General features: G+C 42.6%; 1 protein-coding gene across 2 annotated transcripts in view; it reads right to left on the bottom strand.

Moving 5' to 3' along the window:
- Positions 1-396: 396 nt before the first annotated feature.
- mtrr (5-methyltetrahydrofolate-homocysteine methyltransferase reductase) overlaps positions 397-19138 on the bottom strand; it is a 32585-nt gene continuing 13843 nt past the window's right edge. For both annotated transcript variants that reach the window (XM_037694119.1, XM_037694117.1), the window contains exons 11-15: positions 18501-18681; positions 17847-17965; positions 10953-11045; positions 4920-5114; positions 397-1060 (exon numbers count right to left, since the gene is read on the bottom strand). In XM_037694119.1, the coding sequence (XP_037550047.1) occupies positions 916-1060; positions 4920-5114; positions 10953-11045; positions 17847-17965; positions 18501-18681 (733 nt within the window). In that variant the 3' untranslated portion in view covers positions 397-915. The remainder of the gene's footprint in view (positions 1061-4919; positions 5115-10952; positions 11046-17846; positions 17966-18500; positions 18682-19138) is intronic.

Raw genomic sequence — 19138 nt, 5'->3', positions numbered from 1 at the left:
TTTTGAACCTGTCCCGAGGACCTGACAACGTTTTTAGGTTTAGTCCGGTAGTTTTCCATATACTGATGAATTCAATGTAAACAAAGCCCTTTAAATGCTTACTTTACAAATTTGAGCCTAAATTTGCACAACGACTTCAAAACGGCGAGTTCTTAACTCGTTTTAGCCGATTCTGTAGGAAAACAAACACGTGGACGTTTTTTGACTTCATGACATTGTAAAGAGTAGCAGCTTTCATTATGGGCCAAACGCTACAAAAAAATAATAATTAGTTATTTACTTTGATGAATCAAGTCATTTTATTTTGTTAGGATCATAATTATAGTCACAAAACTTAGAAACATTTATGAGATATTTCATATTTTAAAATGATCAACTCACTGAAAATCATCCTGCATGATAAAAACAAGTCGTTATGTTTCTGTAAGTCAAATGAAAAACTCAACACTTCTTTTCAACCGGCTTTAAAAGCCGGAGTCGGGTGGCAGCACCTGAACATTTCCAGCCAACGAGCGTTTCTCGGATGAAAACGACCTCCTCCTTCGCTCGACGGCCACGTTCCTGTTCTGCTGTTGAAGAACGACGGACTGAAGCCGTTTCCTTCAGGCGGGAGCTCCGTCCCCGCTCAGCCTCGTCCCAGTCACTCCAGTAATAAACAGCTTTTCATCAGGAAGGAGGCCAAAACCACTAAAAGCCTTCGTTGCACTGGTCTCCTGCATCGCTGCCTCAGCCAAGGTCGGCTCGGTCCAAACAGCGGAGGCGAAGGAGGCGGAGGGAACGGATACCCACGGGTCACACGGGTCGCTCCATCTTAGTGGCACCGGGCGATGTAATATAGCCTGTAGGCTCCAGCAGCAGCTAATTTGTGGTTGTAGAGGTTTTACTGGAAGTGTTGGAGCAGATGCTCCGCTACAGTCAGGCCCAGATGTCCTGTAAGTAGCGCTTCTCCTCTCGAAGCTGTGCCAGTTTCTTCATGGCCTCCAGTTGGTCCACGTGAAGCTCCTCTTTAATCATCTCCACCAGGGTCCCATTCACATCTTTAGCCATGTTCTTCGCATCCCTGAGGAGTGGAAAAGTGCACGTATGTTAGGAAATAAAGATCAAAAACAGCATTTCTTCAGTCTTTGAGTGTCCTGAAAGGAAAGGGTTAACACCTTTTTATCTAGCAGGAAAATAAGAGACATTTTCTCTGAGCAAATCCACAGTTCTGGTGTTTCAGAAGTAATTTACTCTGAGTCGAGGAGAGAAGCAGAGAGAGAGAGAAGCTGTGAAAAAGGGAATGTGATATGTACGGCAGCTTTAAAATCCTGACAGGATGTGGCGTGAGTTATGGCGTGCGCGGCTGATGTTGTCTTTGTACTGACAGACACAATTTGTGCTGAAACAGACAAACACAAAGTGTTGTGGGTGGTGAACTACAAACAGAACACAACGCTGCATCAGAGGAACCAGCAGCAGCAAGGACTGATCTGAGGACTGATCATGACGTGTTAGATCTTCTTTGTAAACCAGACCCATTGGAACTGCGGTTATTTTTTATAAAGTGGAAAAACTCTAATTCTTTCCAGGTCGTGCTCGAACTACAAAAACAATTTAAAAAGCTTTCTGGCTCATAAGCACAGAACAGCTGATTAAACTTTGAAAAGGCCAAATGTTGAAAAACCTTCTGGTTTCAACAGTCGAATCAAACGTAGGAACAGGCCTGTCACGATAAATTCTGCTGGGCGATTAATTGCCTCAGAAATTATTGTGATAAACGATAATATTGTTTGAAATTTGACAATAATTAGTCATTATTGTCAAATTTAAGAAGAAATGTTGGTTAATTTGTTGAGTGTAGTACCTTTATTGACTACTGGATGGCAGTATAAGACTGTGTGAACAGAAGGATGGATAGTGAGGGAGCGAGCAGCGTGTCTCTTTAAGAAAAATGGGAGGGAGGCCTCCTGATGTGACATGGGCTGTCTCTCTTTCCCTTTTGTCGGTTCTCAAAATGGCAGACGCTCGTGTGGTTTGAGCTCTTTAGCATTTTTTACACAAAGTTTTTTAGTTCTCAGCTTCTTTTTGCAGAAAAAAAAAAAACTTTTTACACGAAGGCACGAGTTTCAAACGTGAATTTTGGAGCTTCGACAAAACAGAGGTTTTTTTCCCCGAGGTCGGCCTGTTAGCTTAGCTCGTAGCTTAGCTTCTTTTAACCATATACATTATAAATGTCTGTGCTTTTAACGATTTAAAAACGAGATTTTGGACAATTAAAACAGAATTTAAAGAGAAAGGAGAAAGGGAGGGGTCAGTGAAGAACCGGAGTTGAGTCTTTTTGTCATCCAGCGTCTTCAGTAGAAAGAGAGACATGAAATGATACAAGCCGATACATGAAAATGGGTGGATAATTTTCATTTATCATGCGACTAATTGATTTATTGATTATTGCGACAGGCAGGTAGGAGCTGGAAATGCAGATTAATTTGTTGGTATCCTGCCACAGTCATAAAAGTACAACTGAAGCGACTAAAGTCAAAAAGCTCAGATTTTGTCTTGTCAGTCCCAGAAACGTTTCCAGTCTGGATTGTTGTTTATTGTGGATTCAAAATGTGAATTCCGGTGCGATCCCAAACCTTGAGCTTAGAGTTCACTTTGAACGGTTTAGATGGATTCTTTGGCTCTTTTCCTACAATCCTCACTACCTGCCTGATCAACCTGGGGTGGCATTGCGTTTTGCGTCCACATTCTAGAAGGTTGGCTACAGTCCCAGGAAGCTTGTACTTTTTTAAAGTAACGTTGGCCATTTTGATCAGAGGTCTTGTAGCCTTTATGGTGAACATCTATAATCTTCTCTGAGCTCCTCAGACAGCTCTGGTCTCTGCTCCTTGTTCAGAGAGGTGTACACAAAGATGCATAACTACCCAGTGGTTGTTTGTTCCATTTAAATTGGCTGAATGCCTGAAAAAAGCTTAAAGTCACCTGTTATACTAAATAAGGTTGATCCCTTAGTTTAAAATGTGACTAACAACTGTAAAGCAGTGGTTCCCAACTCTGGTCCTTGAGGAACACCATCCTGCATGTTTTAATGGTTTCTCTGCTCCTTAACACCTGACTCAGTGGTTTAATTACTTCCTTAAGTTTGGCAGAAGCCTGTTAATAACTTTTCATTTAAATCAGGCATGTTGAAGCAGAGGAACAACTAAAACATGCAGGATGGCGTTCCGCAGGGATCAGGGTTGGGAACCCCTAAACTCTAAAGCAAAAATTTCTTTTAAAGGGTACCCTGTCCATATTATTTTAACATATCTTTGAAAAGTAAACAGCAGTTTAATTTTTACATTGTTTCTTTATCACACAGATATAAATCATACAGTTGCTAATAACTGAATCATTTTTTTTTTTAAAGTATCGTTACAACTTTCAGTTTTATCCACATCAGTCTATCCTGGCCACGTGAAGGACGTTTGCTGAAATGAGTTCTTCTTACAAAGGCTGATGTTTTTTAAACAGTTTATATAAAATACAAAGTTTTCGTTTTACAGAGGAGCAATTACTTTCCTTTTCTACTTCGCAGAAATCAACTAAATCAAATGTTGAAAAGTTATCTTTAATTATATTCTACATGGGTACTGCTGCTGTAAAGATGAACGGGAATGGAAAGCACAGATGGTGAGGCCACCACAGGGCACCGATTCTCTGCGTCTGGGAGCCATTCTGGGATAACGAGGGTTCAGAAAAAGACACACAGAGGAACTGTTCTTTAACGAGCTTCAAATAACGTTTGGTTTAAAATAATTATACCAAATAATCATCTTTGTACGCAGTCTAAATTGACCAGATAAATCTGAACTTCTGTGATCAAAGCGATAGTTCAGCTCTTAGCGTAATGAATAAATAACATTTTACCTGTTGTAGATGGAACTTTGAAAAAACCTGTTTGAGGAAACAAAAAATTTTAATTCTGACCAGATCTACAAGTTAAAGGCTAGTCCAAGATTAGTCGAGTCCAAAGTGGATTTCTGCTGTTAACAAACATTCTGATCTCAAAAACATTAAAGCAGTTCATGTAAACATTAGATTATAACCTTTACATCACCACTGGTTTTGCATTAATTTTATTTTAAACATGTAATTCTATTTGCAATCTCAAATGGCCCTAACAGGAGCTGACTAGCTGTAGCACTCCCAGCGTAGCCCGAGGCTCTTCCTCCAGTATTTATATTAAATCAAGAACATTTTAGCTGTTTTTAGAGCTGAAAGCCACAAAAAAAATATATATATATAAATAAAGGAAACAAGAAGGACGACAATCTGGTCAAAATAAAACCATTTCTCCAAACAGAGATTTTTCCAAAACTACATTTACAATTATTAATTGTTCAGATTGGAACTATCCCTTCCAGCTGTTGTTTTTAGAGTAAAACATATTTCCAGAGTTTGAATAAGATGAAAGACTCGTGCCACAGTCAGACTGTGTAATAATTTATATCAACGACAACTTTTAAAAACTCTATCTTTCCTCTCAGGATGCTGCTGATGTGAACACTTTATGTCCTTATGTCGAGCGCTGCACATGTTGAGTTGATCGATCGTGTAAAACTAATTTATCCTAATAGATCCTGTGATTAATGTAGCATTGAATACACGAGGAATTTGTCTTCACGGTCAAGTCGATGCATGAGACCAAAGATAATCTGACAAAAGTAGTCCATGCATGTAAAGAGCTTAAAGGCCAGGAAAAGCAAAGACTAAGGTGCTCTGCCGTGCATGTATAAGAAGTAGAACACGAAACATTTATAGCAGGTGGATACTGGGACGAACGTAAAAAAGAGCAAGAAACATTTCATTTACCCTTTATTTATACAGGTAGTCTCATTGAGCCACAAGAACTCATTTTCATGCCGGATGAGCTGAGGATCAAATCTGCTTCATCTTACCCACAGACGTAGACGGAGCCGTTCCGTCTGAACAGGATGTCCATAACTTGTTGGGAGTTGAGCAGCAGATTGTGTTGAACGTATCTGGGCTGAGCTGCTGAGGTGACGGCCTCCTCACCCCCACGGTCGTCTCTGGAGAAACACACTTTGAGGTGGGTCAGGGTGCCGCCAGACACCAGGTCCTTCAGTTCCTCTCTGGAAAATAAAGACGATCTCCGTCAGGACAGTTTTTAACATCTGACTTGCTGCTTCTCTCGTAAGGAATATGATTTTCAATGAGAAGACGTTCATACGTCACAGCACTTAAAGTGTAATAAAATCATGTGTTGATTTGTTTGAATGAAAAACAAAATAACGTGGCTCTAATTATTTAAACCCCGTTAAGTATTGAACTGCAAGTTATTTAAAAACTGGATTTAAGCAAAGAAAGGTGAATGAAGTGCTGCATTCTTCATTACATCACATCGATCGTACAAACCTGCAGAAGCAGCGTTATAGGTAGAGCCCGAGCGATATGGAAATCTTGGCTATCGCTAATACCAATATTGGGAGGGGAAGGCTAACGCTGATAACCGATATATTGTCTGAATTTTTTTAGCTTCATTCACCCCAAGAATCAAACAGCTGCTTTTAAACCTGTTTTAACTCTTGACGTCTTGAAACAGTCTTTTTCTACCCCCCACGATTCACCATAAAGTTATCAAGTGCAGTGTTTCCCCTAACATTATACAAGCAGGGCGCCTCACCCCGTCAACAGAACCGAGCGCCTACAGAACCCCCCCGAGCCCCGGGTCGACAACTGTCGGTAGCGCAGGGCAGCTACTGACGTACTGGGCTCCTCCCCGACACCCACCCCACGTCTATCGTTAAGAACTTTCACTAATTGACGTTACAGAAGGCAATAAGAACTAACGAAGATCCTTAAACACCATCAAAATAATGGAAAAACCACCAGACACAATAACTCTGCCACGGCAGCAGAAAAAAGTGACGCAGATCAAACAGACAACGGTCAAAAACTGATCTAGGGGAAGCACTGAAGTGTGTTACAAAACTATAAATTAAACAAAGAAGCGCTCTTCCTGTTCATTGTTTAAAGTCCGTCATGTATGGTGAAGGCCTAATTAGTATTCCAAGATGGCGGCGCTGGGTCCGGCTGCAGCTGCGCTGTCTCCCAGCAGTCTGGGCTTAAGTTGTGTTTCCAGGACCTTATTGGAACGACACGTTCAGCCGTGGATCAGTGAACTTGGTTATGGCGGAGGGTCTACGAGGTAAAACGAAGGCGGTGTGACTGAAAGCAGAAACATGGCGGCCAGGGAAGGTCAAAAGCTAAACTGAGAGTCAGTCCATGGAGGACACCACTTCTCCTGCTCATTAGCTCTCTTGGGGGTGGGAGACTTCTCTTCAGCTTGAGCTAGCAACGAGAGAGGTACAAATTGTTGTGCTCTGATTCTGGTGGAAACGGTTAACCCCGTCCAGCTCCGACGTGGCTGTTAGCATGGAGCGGCTAACAACATTCCAGCTGGACCGTGAGCTGAAAGCTCGGGGTGGTGGTGTCTGCACCTACAGCTACAACAACGGGTGCAAGAATGCTACAATAATCTCCAACCACTGCTCTGTTTGAGTTTCTGTTAAATACAGGTCCTTCTACCCCGTTGAACTTTCCTTCGTGTCATGAAATATTAAAGACTGGAGTTGTCTAAAGTTGGCAGAGATCCATTTTGTCTTGACTCCTTGTCAATCCAGTCCAACTATTTCTCTAAACCGTGGTCCTTCAAAAAGCCGTGTACATTGGGTAAGACCATAATTGTTCATAACATTCCCACAGAAAAAACACTTCAAACCATCTAAACAACTCTTGTAGACATACAGAGAATTATGGGATAAGCTAAAAAGTGACTGCCCCATCAGTGGTACAGATCTTAGGAGAACAGACAACTCCAGACAAAATGAGCTGCTGTGACTGAGAAACTTGTCCATAATCCCACGGAGAACACATTCAGAACTACGCGTATGAATCATTTTTGTCCGGGAGGTGTATTTGATAGCTTAATTAGTATCAGCTGTGTAACTCTACAAACTTCACATGTGAATAAATAAAAAGCACAGACAGGTCTGATCTCTGCGCCTCACAATCAATTCGTGCTGTTCAACAAGAGAAGTGTAAAAGGATACAGACGTCTCCAGCTAAATCTAGTCCCTGAGATGAACCTCCTGTTTGAACAATCCTCGCAGCCCTGCAGCTGTGAGTAACCTCGTTCCCCGTCAGCCCGCTCACCTCCTCTTCTACCGCCTCGTGGTTTTGCAGGGCCTGGGGTGCTGTTGGAAGCAGAGGTTGGTGAGGGATTGAGCTTTACTGAGGCTCAGAACATCTTATTTAAAGCTGAGTCTAATGGGGCGCGCGCACACACACACGCTGAAACCCAACAAGCTGCAGCTCTGAGATCATGGGTGAAGGTCTTTGCCTCGAGGGCTTCTTGTTTTGCAGTAACCCCTCGACTAAAATAAGTTTTATTTTTATTTTGAAAAACATTGATAACACACGGATGCTGCAGCGTGAAACAAGACGGGCCTCGCAGTTCTTGTTTTACTTGAAACATCCTAATTTATTGCCTCTGCTAGGAGGTTTAACGAACTGTTGATTGGTCTGTCAATTAAAAATAATAAATCATCCTTTTGGCCGTCTGAGTGATGACCTTCTCAGTTAAAAAAATTAAAGCCAGTAACTTGAATACCAAAAAAATAAAGCCAAAGGAGAGTTCGTTCTTCTGAAATGATCATCACAACTCGATGAAGGTAAAAGAAGTTGTCGTTTAAGAAGCTAAGTGTTCAGAAAGAGCTAGAACATGTCCGGTTCCTCGACTTGTTTGAACTTGTGTCCAAGAACCGAGCAGGAGCTCAGCAGGATCTTCTCGTCGAGGTTCCTCCACAGCCTGAAACCAGAAGCTGGAAGAGGCCGAGAGAGACGGCGGCGAGGTAAAAGAGCAGCACAGAGTTTGTGTCGGTCTCTTACACGCACGTTAAGCGTTGCGCCACATTGCATTGTGATGATATTTAATATAACTGCACCCCCTTCTGATTTCAGATCAACTTTTTTTAATGACGTAAATACTGAAAAAGGATGAACTGTGCTGAAGAGGACTGCAGTCCGAGGCAGACATCAAATTGCACTTACTTTACAAAAAAGTCCCACAGAGATGAATGCGGGCAGCCACTTCAAGCGACGGCATGTTGTTCCCATTCTGCTAACCCATTTAAATTGAGTACAACTCTTCACGGGTGGTTTATAAAATACAGACTAATCACTTCGGTCAACGCCGTGGGGGCACGCATCAGAGAAGCCCACACTGCGAACAAACGCTGCTACTACCTAGACGGTACGTGTGAGACAGAAGAAGCGGAGGGGAACAAACAGAATCCTCTGTGATCTATTTTTGTGCTATTAAGGACGCTAATCCATTCGCACAATTAAATCCTTCAAAAGAACTCCATCAGAGCGCCGGTGTTGAATAACGCTTGGTGCTGACGCAAAAAGAGCTGATGAAGTCAGAAGAAAGTGAAGCCAAAATAAACTGGTCCGAAGGTACATCCGTGCAGGTGGGAATTTAGGATCAGGAGCAGAAGATGGAAAAGGGTGGATTGTTCTCTTCGGGTAGAGGGTGAGGTTCTGCCTCAAGTGCAGGAGTTCAAGCATCTCTGGGTTTTGTTCATGAGTGAGGGAAGAATGGAGCGTGAGACTGAAAGATTGGTGCAGCGTCTGCAGTATTGTGGACTCTGTGCTGGTCCGTTGTGGTGAAGAGGGAGCTGGGCTGTAAGACAAAGCTCTCTGTTTACTGGTCGGTCTACGTTCCTCCCCTCACCTCTGGTCATGAACTCTGGTAGAGACTGAAAGAACGAGATCGTGGATCCAGGAGGTTGAAATGAGTTTCCTCTGCAGAGCTGGACTCTCCCTTAGAGACAGGGGGAGAAGTTCAGGTATCAGGAGAGACTCAGAGTAGAACCACTGTTCCTCCACATCCAGAGGAGCCAGTTGAGGTGGCTCATCTGGTAAAGATGGTCCCTGGGCACTTTGGACATGTCTGACTGGGAGGAGACCCTGGAGAAGACCCAGGACAACTGAGGGAGAACACCTTGGAGTCCTCCCAGAAGATCTGGAAGAGGCTGTGGAGAGAGATGTCTGGACCTTCCTGCTCAAGATGCTGCCCCGAGACCTGATGATGGATGGATGCATGGATGGATGGATGCATGGATGGATGGCGATCACTTGATAATAAAGATTTTGCCACTTCTTAGCTTTCATAGTGATTTCATTGCAGTCTTTTGAGCCCGCAGTCATTAAACAGAAACACTGACCCCCCATATCAGACCCAAACGATCCAGTCTGGTGTCGGAGCGAGAACTTTCCTGCCAATAAAAAGCAGAGTTGTGATTAAGCCCAGCTTCTATCTGAAACGGTTACATCTTTAATCTCTGAGTACAGCTTCCTGCAGCAGCAGCTGTAAACCTCGTTGGCATCTCAAGTTAGCGCGCTAACAGCACCAGAAGTGCGACATCATTGGTATTCATTTGGAGTCAGGCTCGTGTCCAGATAACAAATTAAAACTCAATGCTGTCTCCACTTTGTAGTTGATGGACCTGCTCAGCATGAGCTGAACGATGAATGCTGCACCAACAGTTGGTTGTAAACTTTATGTTTTACAGATGGAATGGAGTACAAAGCATTGAACACATTTTACTTTGTTTATTTTTGCAAATACCCGTTGGTTACTACCTGAGCAAGTCGAGCAGTAAAGATTAGGTGTGAAAGCTTGTTACTACGAGCAGTTATTAAATATACAAATACAATTTTATAATTTCATCTAAGGCCCTGCAGATTCCAACACTAAAACAAACTAGTATTGACTGTTTATTTTATTTATAAGAAATATTTTCTCACGAGATAACTTTCCAGTTTGAAAAGACAAACTCTCTGTGTTTGCATCTTTCATCCACAAGCTGTGTCCATTTTTACAAACTTTAAAACTCTTCAGTGCTCCAGTGTAGACGACGTAAAGAGGTTTGGACAAATATTCACGTGCATTATTTCTCATTTCAGATTTCTTGTTGTTTGCGTGGACAACAGTGTTGTAACAGGACGTTCATGTCACGGGTCAGTATGCATCTTGTAATGAGGTTTGGTACAAGAAAAATAAACATTTGCCAAATGCTACTTTTCCTCTTCTTCTTCTTCTTTTGTTTTTAAGAACAAGAAATTTTAACCCACGCTTGTTATAGGGAAGGGTAAAGAAAAGGATTAGGGTTAGGGGTAGTTTATTTATTTATTTTTTTCAAAATTATGAAAGAACAAACTCACGCTGAGCCTAATTCTCTTATGTGACAAATGTAGGATTAGTCAACAGGTAATTTCACTGAAAAATAAAAAGTGCTGTATTACTGTCCCTCTTTGATAATAAAGACTTTGCCACTTGTAAATAAACAGTCAATAATTTGACGCAGACTTGATGCAGAATAAGAAGCTACACAGCACTGAACAAGTTATTCCTTTAAATTAATAATAAAAAACCTCTATAGGATTGCCACTATATTTTTTTAAGGCATCAGTTAGTTGACTCAACTGCTTGCCATACCCTCTCATCACCTCCTCCCCTGCTGCATCTGAATAATCTGTGGGCCCAAACCATCAAGGTCCCAGTACATGTTACACCCTTAATAGACAAATGTATTTGCAGCTGTAAAAAATGGAGTTGTGTCAGAGCCTCAGTGATTTACTTCGTGTTTTAAGTTAAATAAATCTAGATTTTTAGGAACAAAATGAATTCTAAAAATAAAACCAACAGCTGTTAGTATCCATCCACAGTACTTCATCAGGTCTCTGGTAAATGAGTCCCCGAGGCTCAATGGGACTAACCTGTAGAAATAAATGATGAATCTACTGAGCCGTATTGTTTTGAGCACAAACGTGTGCATTTATTTTTCTTAAATATAAGAAGCAAACATTTGACCTTGGATGAACTGAAAGGACACGCAGGTTACCTGAACAGGTAGTCTTTGTCTCTGTGGCGACAACCAAAGAACAGCCAGGTCTCTCCAAACGTGGCCTCGGGCGTCTCCTTCCTCTCCTCCTCTCTGAAAGTCAAACAGCGGATGTTAGCAGTCAATCAATAGTGACAGACGAGCAGATGGAGGAGAGCGAGTCCTTCCTCACAGCGGAGGTGAAAAAAGGAGGAGTGAAATTATTCTGAATGTCTGGAGTAAGAGCAAACTGAGCGCCACGATTGCTTAAAGCGCAGAAACGACCAGGCGGCCATGAGCGAGGGCATTATAGCTGCATGTCATTAAACTGCACCCAAACAGAATGGATCCCATCACTGCAGCTGGAAATGAAACGGGGGTTTAATGTGTGTGTCACTAATACACACGTGTGTCTGACTGTTGTGACTTCAGTTCAGAAAACTGTCCCCAAAAGGTGTTTCTTATTTTAGCTTTGGAGTTTGGCAAAGCAGCCAAACGTCCTTGCTGCCAACACACAGAGGCTGCGAGAACGTGGTTATCTGTGCCACACACCTGCTGCAAACGTGACAGCTCTCCTCCAGATAACAGCGTTTGACCCCCAACCTTTCATGATGCTATCAGTCAGCTGAAAGTCCCCCGCCCCAGCATTATCTGTTACCTATGTTCTGGAGAGAGGATGGATGGTTAACGTGACCGACCAAGAAGCAGCGCTGAGCCCGTTCTGCTGCACGACGTATGAAGGTGCCACTTCCTCTGAACTCAGACACGAGTGAACGGTTTCTGCTTCATTGGACAATTTTTACAAAATACTAACTGCAGCCAACATATTGGAATGAAATAAAATTTCAAACTGGATGTTACTGGAATAAATTGTAGCTGAAATGGCATCTTATCATACCACTATATTTACAGTATAAAGCACTTAAAACAGCAACAAGGTCGACCAAAGTGCTGCACAGCAGAAACAAGCAAAGGACCCAGGATAAAACATAGATCCACAGAGGTAAAGATCAGAACTAAATGACTAACATTATAAAATACAGACGAGTTAAAAACAACTGGCACAGTGTCAAAAGCCTGGGAATAAAAGTGAGTTTTTAAACGAGACTTAAAAACAGAGAGAGGGAGCCTGCCTGACCTGCAGTGGTAACTCAGTCCAGTTTTGGACCTTCAACAGAGAAGGTTCTGTCACCTTGAGCTTAAAACAAGTTCCTGGAACCAATGAAAGCATCTGGTCTGACCTCAGAGAGCGCTGTGGGACATATGGCTGCAGCAGATCAGCGAGATAGGAGGGGGCAGAACTGTTCAGAGATTTAAAGCCATATAGAAGGATTTTAAATTAATTTGGAAGTGAACTGGGAGCCAGTGAAGGGAGGCCAGAACTGGAGTAATGTGCTCTCTTGTGCCTGGACCAGTTAAGCATTGGGCTGCAGCATTTTGGACCAGTTGTAACTGTGCAGTGGAGGTCTGACTGAGTCCAAACAGAAGTGCATTTCAGTAATCAAGCCTGGATGTTATTAAAGCATGTATTATTATCTCAAGGTTGGACAGTATGGGCTTCAATTTAGACAGTTGAATCAACTGGGGAAAAAAGAAAACAGGATTTAACAATCATGTTGACTGTCACTCCCAGATTAGTGACTACTTGTTTCTCTAAAGGGGCTAGAGAGGAAAGGTTGATACAGTGGTTCTTGATTGTGTCATTATGTGGGAACAGCATGACTTCAGTCTTTTTCTCAAAAAAAAAAAAAAAAATTATTAAAGCCATCCAGTCCCTGATGTCAGCCAGGCAGTCAAGAAGAGGTTGGATAGGTTGTGTGCCACTGTGCTTCAGAGGGAAGTAAATTTGACAATCATCGGCCTAGAAATGAAAAGGTATGCCGTGTTTATGAAAAACAGCACCTAGTGGCAGCAGGTATAAATAAAAGAGAAGAGGACCGAGGATGGACCCCTGCGGTACTCCTCACTTGGTAAAGAAAAAAACATTTCTAACATTTTCACTGGTTTTAAACTACCCAAATAAATCAGACTACACACGTAAAGGAACTATAACTGATTTTTATAGTGGTTTGGACCCAAATGACATCTGATAGGATTTAAAGATAAAAGAAATTCAAAAGATTGCGTTTGAACAAAAAACAACTAGGTTCAAGAAACGGACATTAGAAAGAGTTTTACATGTACAATCAATACAAACATTAAAACCAAAGGTAAAAAAGGTAACGGACGTCTGTTGAAATTAGATCATCACAAAGTTGCTTGTTCGGGTGGTAATTTCCCCAGTTTTGTTACTGGTTAACAAAAATCCAAACAGGTTTTAAAATGAATCTGAGGCGGATTCGTTCAAAAATAAACAACAAATTCCAGAAATAAATCATTTGTCAAAGCAAATGCAAGAATATGTAATTATAAACTATCTTCTGAGCACCTTGGGCTGTTAACATATCCATCTACCTCTGACATTTTCTGACTAAAGGACACAGATTTACAACATTTTATAAAATAATGAACAGAAGAATCCATTTTTCGTTTCAGTTCGACAGTAATTAGCCTCAGAAAGAAAAACAAATCGATGCAGGCGGCTGTTTGTGAATACTAAAACGAGGCTTTGCTCCCGTTAATGGCGTGCAAAGTTAACTAGTTAAAAAAAACAACTTTTGTTTGAACGTCATGTTTGTAACAAAGCTGTCTCGTAGACCTGATCTGAACGCTCAGATCCCACCCATTAGCATCCTGGACGAGATTCTTCTGATCTGCAAAACAGCCTGAAGTGAACTCATTTTAGTGGCTGCACTCTCTCCTCTCGCCGCCTGCCCTGAAGGGATCAATACCAATATGAAAAACCTGCGTTCCATTCTGAGCAGACCACACCGGCGCCTTCCCTGAATACAAATCACATCACATCACACGGACGCACCAGAACAGCGAGCAGCCCGCTCCCAGGAGGAAAGGCAGCGCTCCGTTTGGGGTCTAAATCAGCAGCGTTCAGACGATCAGCAGGAGGGGGAAACTGCAGAGGAGCCGAGGTTAAAACTCGGTAAACATCAAAATTATCTCATAGCTCATCTTTATCTCTGCAGCTCTGTGAGAGTGGAGCTTAATGGCTCTTTTACAAATAAAACAAACCCTAAACGCATCGAGCTGCAGGATTAGTACCTGCACCACAGAATCACTTCCTGTCAGCTGACAGCTCAGGCTGAATAATGGAAGCGTCGCACAACTTTAATACAAACTGTCGTAATGAAGGAGTCATGCACAGCTTTGGGCACGTCCAAGTATTTCACTAATCTGATGGTTTTTTTGTCTCTCTGGGGATGAGGCTTTTAATTCCTGCTAAGCAGATTAAGGCTAACCTCTGGTATAAAAGCATTATTTGTTTAGCTGTCGCCGCTCGCAGCGAGGCAGAGCGACAAAGAAAATCACATTTTCCATAAAATCACAAACAGCGATCGATTCCAGCCGGCTGGGGAGCCTTGTTATAATCTGCAGGCCCGGCCAGGTGCCCTTTAGAGGCTCTTCTTTAAGTGTTACCTGTACTCTAAACTCGAACAAAGTACTTTTGAAAACCGTCATTGATTAACGGGGTGGGGGTCACGGGAGATCGAAGCGTCCTCGTATTGTTTAGCTGCGAAACAGGACCGTCTCGTGCCTTCATATGGCGTCCCGCTGACAAACCGGCGATTGTTATCTCCTGTCGGAGTGCGGTGTCAGCGACAGGCGTGCACGACGCCACGCCGTGACAGCTTCATATAATCCTGAGCACAAAACGCAGCTGGCAGGGCAGAGACACGGAGACGGGCAGAGGGCAGAGCCGACGAATCGATGCACGACCTCATATTGTAACACTGAAGAGCTGCTCGAGATAAAAAGACACAAAAATCAATGAAGGAAATTTTATAAAAATAAACACTGAGCTTGGAAGGAAGTATTTGATGAAACTAAAGCCTCCACGGTCAACGGTTGTGGGAGCGTCGTGCTTTAATGAAGCTCTTCCACGTGCACGTCAGAGCGGGACTTGGGCTCTGCTGCGAGGAACAACAAGCGTGATGTTTGTTTCTCTGGTAAAAGACTCGGAGCGTTGTGCCTCTGGACGTTGGTAAGAAAAGGGTCTGTCTGCAAGAACTCCAGAGCTTCTCCATCCCAGAGGCTCAAACACCACATGCCTCCTTCTAGACATCAAACTCCTTCACAGGACGTCAGGCCACCGCAGCTCAGCGTCGCAGACGTTTACAGACAATTGGACCTGACTGGGGCGCAGCCTCATTTACACAAGGCCACCCAAGACTTAGCGTGTCAGCCTGACAGGAAGTCTCACTGACACGCCGTGTCGGCTGCGATCGTGGTTAAACGCTCCATCAGCCCGGGCGCCGGAGCAGCCGTCACGTTAAATCCTCCTGACAGGTCATCTTCATCTACCCATCATCACCGAGGCTGAGAAAATTAAACAAACGTCACGTTCGCTTTAAACGGCTGCGCTCGTGCACAGACCCAACAGTGGCTGTTTAACCAGCTGGACTAACTCAGCTGACAGTCGATGACCTCACAACACCTCAGAGGCAGTTACAGGCGGTGAGTTACACCAATAACATGGCGGACACCTTCTGCTCTTTTTATCTTGGAACCAATAAAAGCTCGTGCGCTGCGTTCAATCCTGCTCTTTATTCCAGAAGTCGTAAACGTGCGCATCGGAGGAGGACTGATTTGTTCCGAGCGAGACGAGGAGCGCAATCGAAATAATCCCTAACGTGATCTCAGCCGTCGCTGCTGGATTTATTATGCCTTATGTGACGAACATGATGTGGACCTTCATCAGCTCTGAGCAGGGTCACATTTAACATTTCTGCTGATGACCTGGAAATATGCACGACGACGTGCACTTCACACCACCTCAGCATTGTGAATATTCATTACATTTCTAGACAGAACGTGCGCCACGCTTTGCACATACACCAGGTCCGACATGACTTTAGAGCAGCTGCTAACTTTTAAAGTCACAACGCCGGCACAGGGCTGCTCTCTTCAGTGACATTTTCCAAATGGGGCTCCTAAAACACTCCTTTATGTGATGGGGCTTTAAAAGTTTGGGCACACCCGTTTAAAATATCTCGCTGTGAGCAAATAAGTAGAATTACTGACCTCGAAAGAGCTGTTGATAAAACTGCAGACTTTAATGCAAAAATACTGTAATATTTTTGTTTTCGACGATCGCAGGGGGAAATATATTGAAGCTTTCAACAAACTGACATGTTTTCAATACTTATAACTTATTAAAAGGACTGTGAATTGTTTAAAAGTAGTGTAAAGAAAAACCAAATGAGCCGCCGACTCCTTAAATCTTCCTACACGACCAGCAGCTTATAACTTTATAAACTAAACAACATATAAAGAAATATTTAAAGAAACTCTGGCTATAAGTTTCAGTGTTTTAAGGTAGCTCCATCAGCTGTTTTTACTGCTACTAGAAGTGACTAATTCTCAATCTTTCATAAGATGGAAACCTGTTGAGCACCCTCAGTGTAAATATGTTTGCAAATGAAGAAGCCAAAAGCATTTTGGAAACAAAACGTAAACTTTACCTTCTTGCCTCTAAAATAAAGTATTTGTGGGGAAATGGAGCCGATTTTTGAGAAAACAACTCCAAGAGCTTGGTGGCGTTGTTGTTGTTGATACGAATTAATTAATCAATCGTGTTAAAGTTCTTAGAGAAAATTGTTTACAACTAATTAACATCTTACTTCAAAGAGCACAACCTTCTTGAACCGTTTCAATCTAGTTTTCAAACTCACCACAGTACTGAGTCAGCCCTGTTGAAAGTTTTTAATGACCTCTTTTAGCCACAGACTCTGGTCCCTGTGTAGTTTTGATGCTGCTGGACCCAACCACAGTGGACCATCAGATCCTCCCGTCTCGTCTGGAGAACTGAGGGGGCATTCAGGGTCCTGCTCTACAGTGGTTTAGATCCTATTTAACAGAGAGAAGCTTCTGTGTGTGTATTGGCACTGTGGAGTCCTCTGTAGCGCCTCTCACATGTGGAGTACCTCAGGGATCTATACTTGGACCCCTTCCGTTTTCCCTTTATTTGCTCCCTCTGGGATATATTCTCCAGAAACTTGGCATTACTTGTCATTTTTATGCTGATGACAGCCAAATTTATGTGCCAAAAAAAAAACAAGATAAACAGTACTCCATGAACCATCTCCTAGAATGTATGGAAGAAGTCAGAGCATGGATGTCACAGAACATTTTATATTTTAATGATGAAAAGACTGAGGTCTTGTTGTTTAAGCCCAGTGATGGTTCCAAAGTCCATGATGAGACGGGTCCTTTAACAAAACATCTGACTGAGACAACAGCTAACCTGAGCGTGAGGCTGGACAAGGATTTTAAACTTGATGCACCGATTAAATCAGTGATCAAGTCCAGCTTTCATCACCTGGCTTGAGCTTTTCTATGGAGTTTTCAATGTTAAGTTAGCAACTACACTAACTGTACTTTTCTTTTTGACAGACAATATTGTGCAGTCCTAATTATACAAGAAAACATAAAATTAGTTTGAAAATAATAATAACTTGTAAATTTGTAATTCTCTGTTTGAATTTTAGTTTCACAGAGTTTAGGATACATATAATAAGCTTACCAGCGTCCTCCTAATGTTTATTCACAAACCGGATGATTGGCGATGATCAAAATGCATTCATTGTTTTATAATCACATTCAAGCCCTCTGAATTGTAATCCAACCAAACTGTGAGATGCCTAAAGATTACCATGGAGAAAAGCTCTGGATGATAAAAGATGGATTTAACAGCACAGGACTCATACAAAACAGATCCAACATCTACAAGTAAGAAAACCATTTTTGCATATTGCAAATAAAAAAATATTGAATTACTCAATATAAATTCATTAATCATACCTTTGCTGGAGGAAGCCAATGAAAGGAGCAACTCCAGTTCCAGGTCCGACCATGATGAAGGGCACTGACGGGTCAGGAGGAGGTCTAAAGGAGCAGTTGGGTCTCAAACTCACGGGAATCTAGGATCGGAAACCTTTATAGATTATTTAAAATAATGAGAGTATTTACAAAAAGTGCTGACAAGCCTCTGTGGGCCTTCAGTGCTCTCTGAGACATGCTAATGAGGAAACGTGAGCTTCAACTGGACTCCATGGAGTCTGCGGTGGAGAGGATACGCTTGCTGCATCTTCAAGTTTTTTCTTAATTAACAACACAAACAACTGGCTCAGAGCTAATTGTTAAGTGTCTGGCACCTTGGAGAGCGTTCAGGGCAGCACAGAACATGGAGAAAACATTGCTCAAATCCCCAACAGCCAGTTCTGCAGTTTAATAACGATAAGTTCAACACTCGTCCTCAGTGTTCTTCAGAAACACTGATGGTGACAGAAGGATAGCAGAACTGTGTTTTGTTAGATTTATCAAGTCTTTTTCCATTCTAGCCACTGTTGGATTACAGAACCCAAACACGTGTGCCTTCAAATATGAGCACTATGGTGAAAACCACAAATGTGCAGAATCCACCTTCAGTTTTCTCTGCTGTCGTATCATCAGTACCTTGAGCAGAGGCATGCTGCCGGAAGAGTCGAGCTTCCCAGGGAGCGCCAGGCAGGGATGGACGAGGTCAAACAGCCAACCGGTGCACAAGCCTCGCCGGCCCACAGGCCTCCCAGGGCATGCTGGGAGCTCCAGCACGTTGAAGACAAAACGCAGCTTTCCTGGGTGCTTCAGACAGGAGCTGCACAGACGTCCACAGAGGGCGAGAGGTGGGGGGAGAACAGTGCGAACATGAGCGCGTGTGTGTGGGTGTGTGCATGCAGAAAGTAGAGAAATATACATAAAACACATAAACCTTTCAGAAGAGTGCAGAGAGGCTGAAATATGAGGAATAAAATTAAATCAGCAGCAATAATTCTTGATTCCAAAGAAACTAAAGATATTTTAAAGACTTCCACGAGTACAGCCAGAGCACACTTCCACAGTGACACTTTTTAATAGTCTTCTTCTTTTATCCTTTAATTCAAGCATTTTCAAATTGTAAATATTTATTTGTAACAATCAGCTTTTAACTAGTTTTAGCTCAAACACTGCATCCACACACGCCTACGTGCACGCTGTACATTCTACCTACGTTTGCCTGTTCGGTGTTGCAGAGGGCGATAGTGTAATCCAAATGAATGCAGAGGGCGATAGTG

The sequence above is a fragment of the Nematolebias whitei genome, chromosome 20, assembly GCF_014905685.2.
Source record: "Nematolebias whitei isolate Nwh7 chromosome 20, NemWhi1, whole genome shotgun sequence".
NCBI classification, from domain to species: domain Eukaryota; kingdom Metazoa; phylum Chordata; class Actinopteri; order Cyprinodontiformes; family Rivulidae; genus Nematolebias; species Nematolebias whitei.
This window is presented reverse-complemented; position numbering and strand designations above follow the sequence as displayed.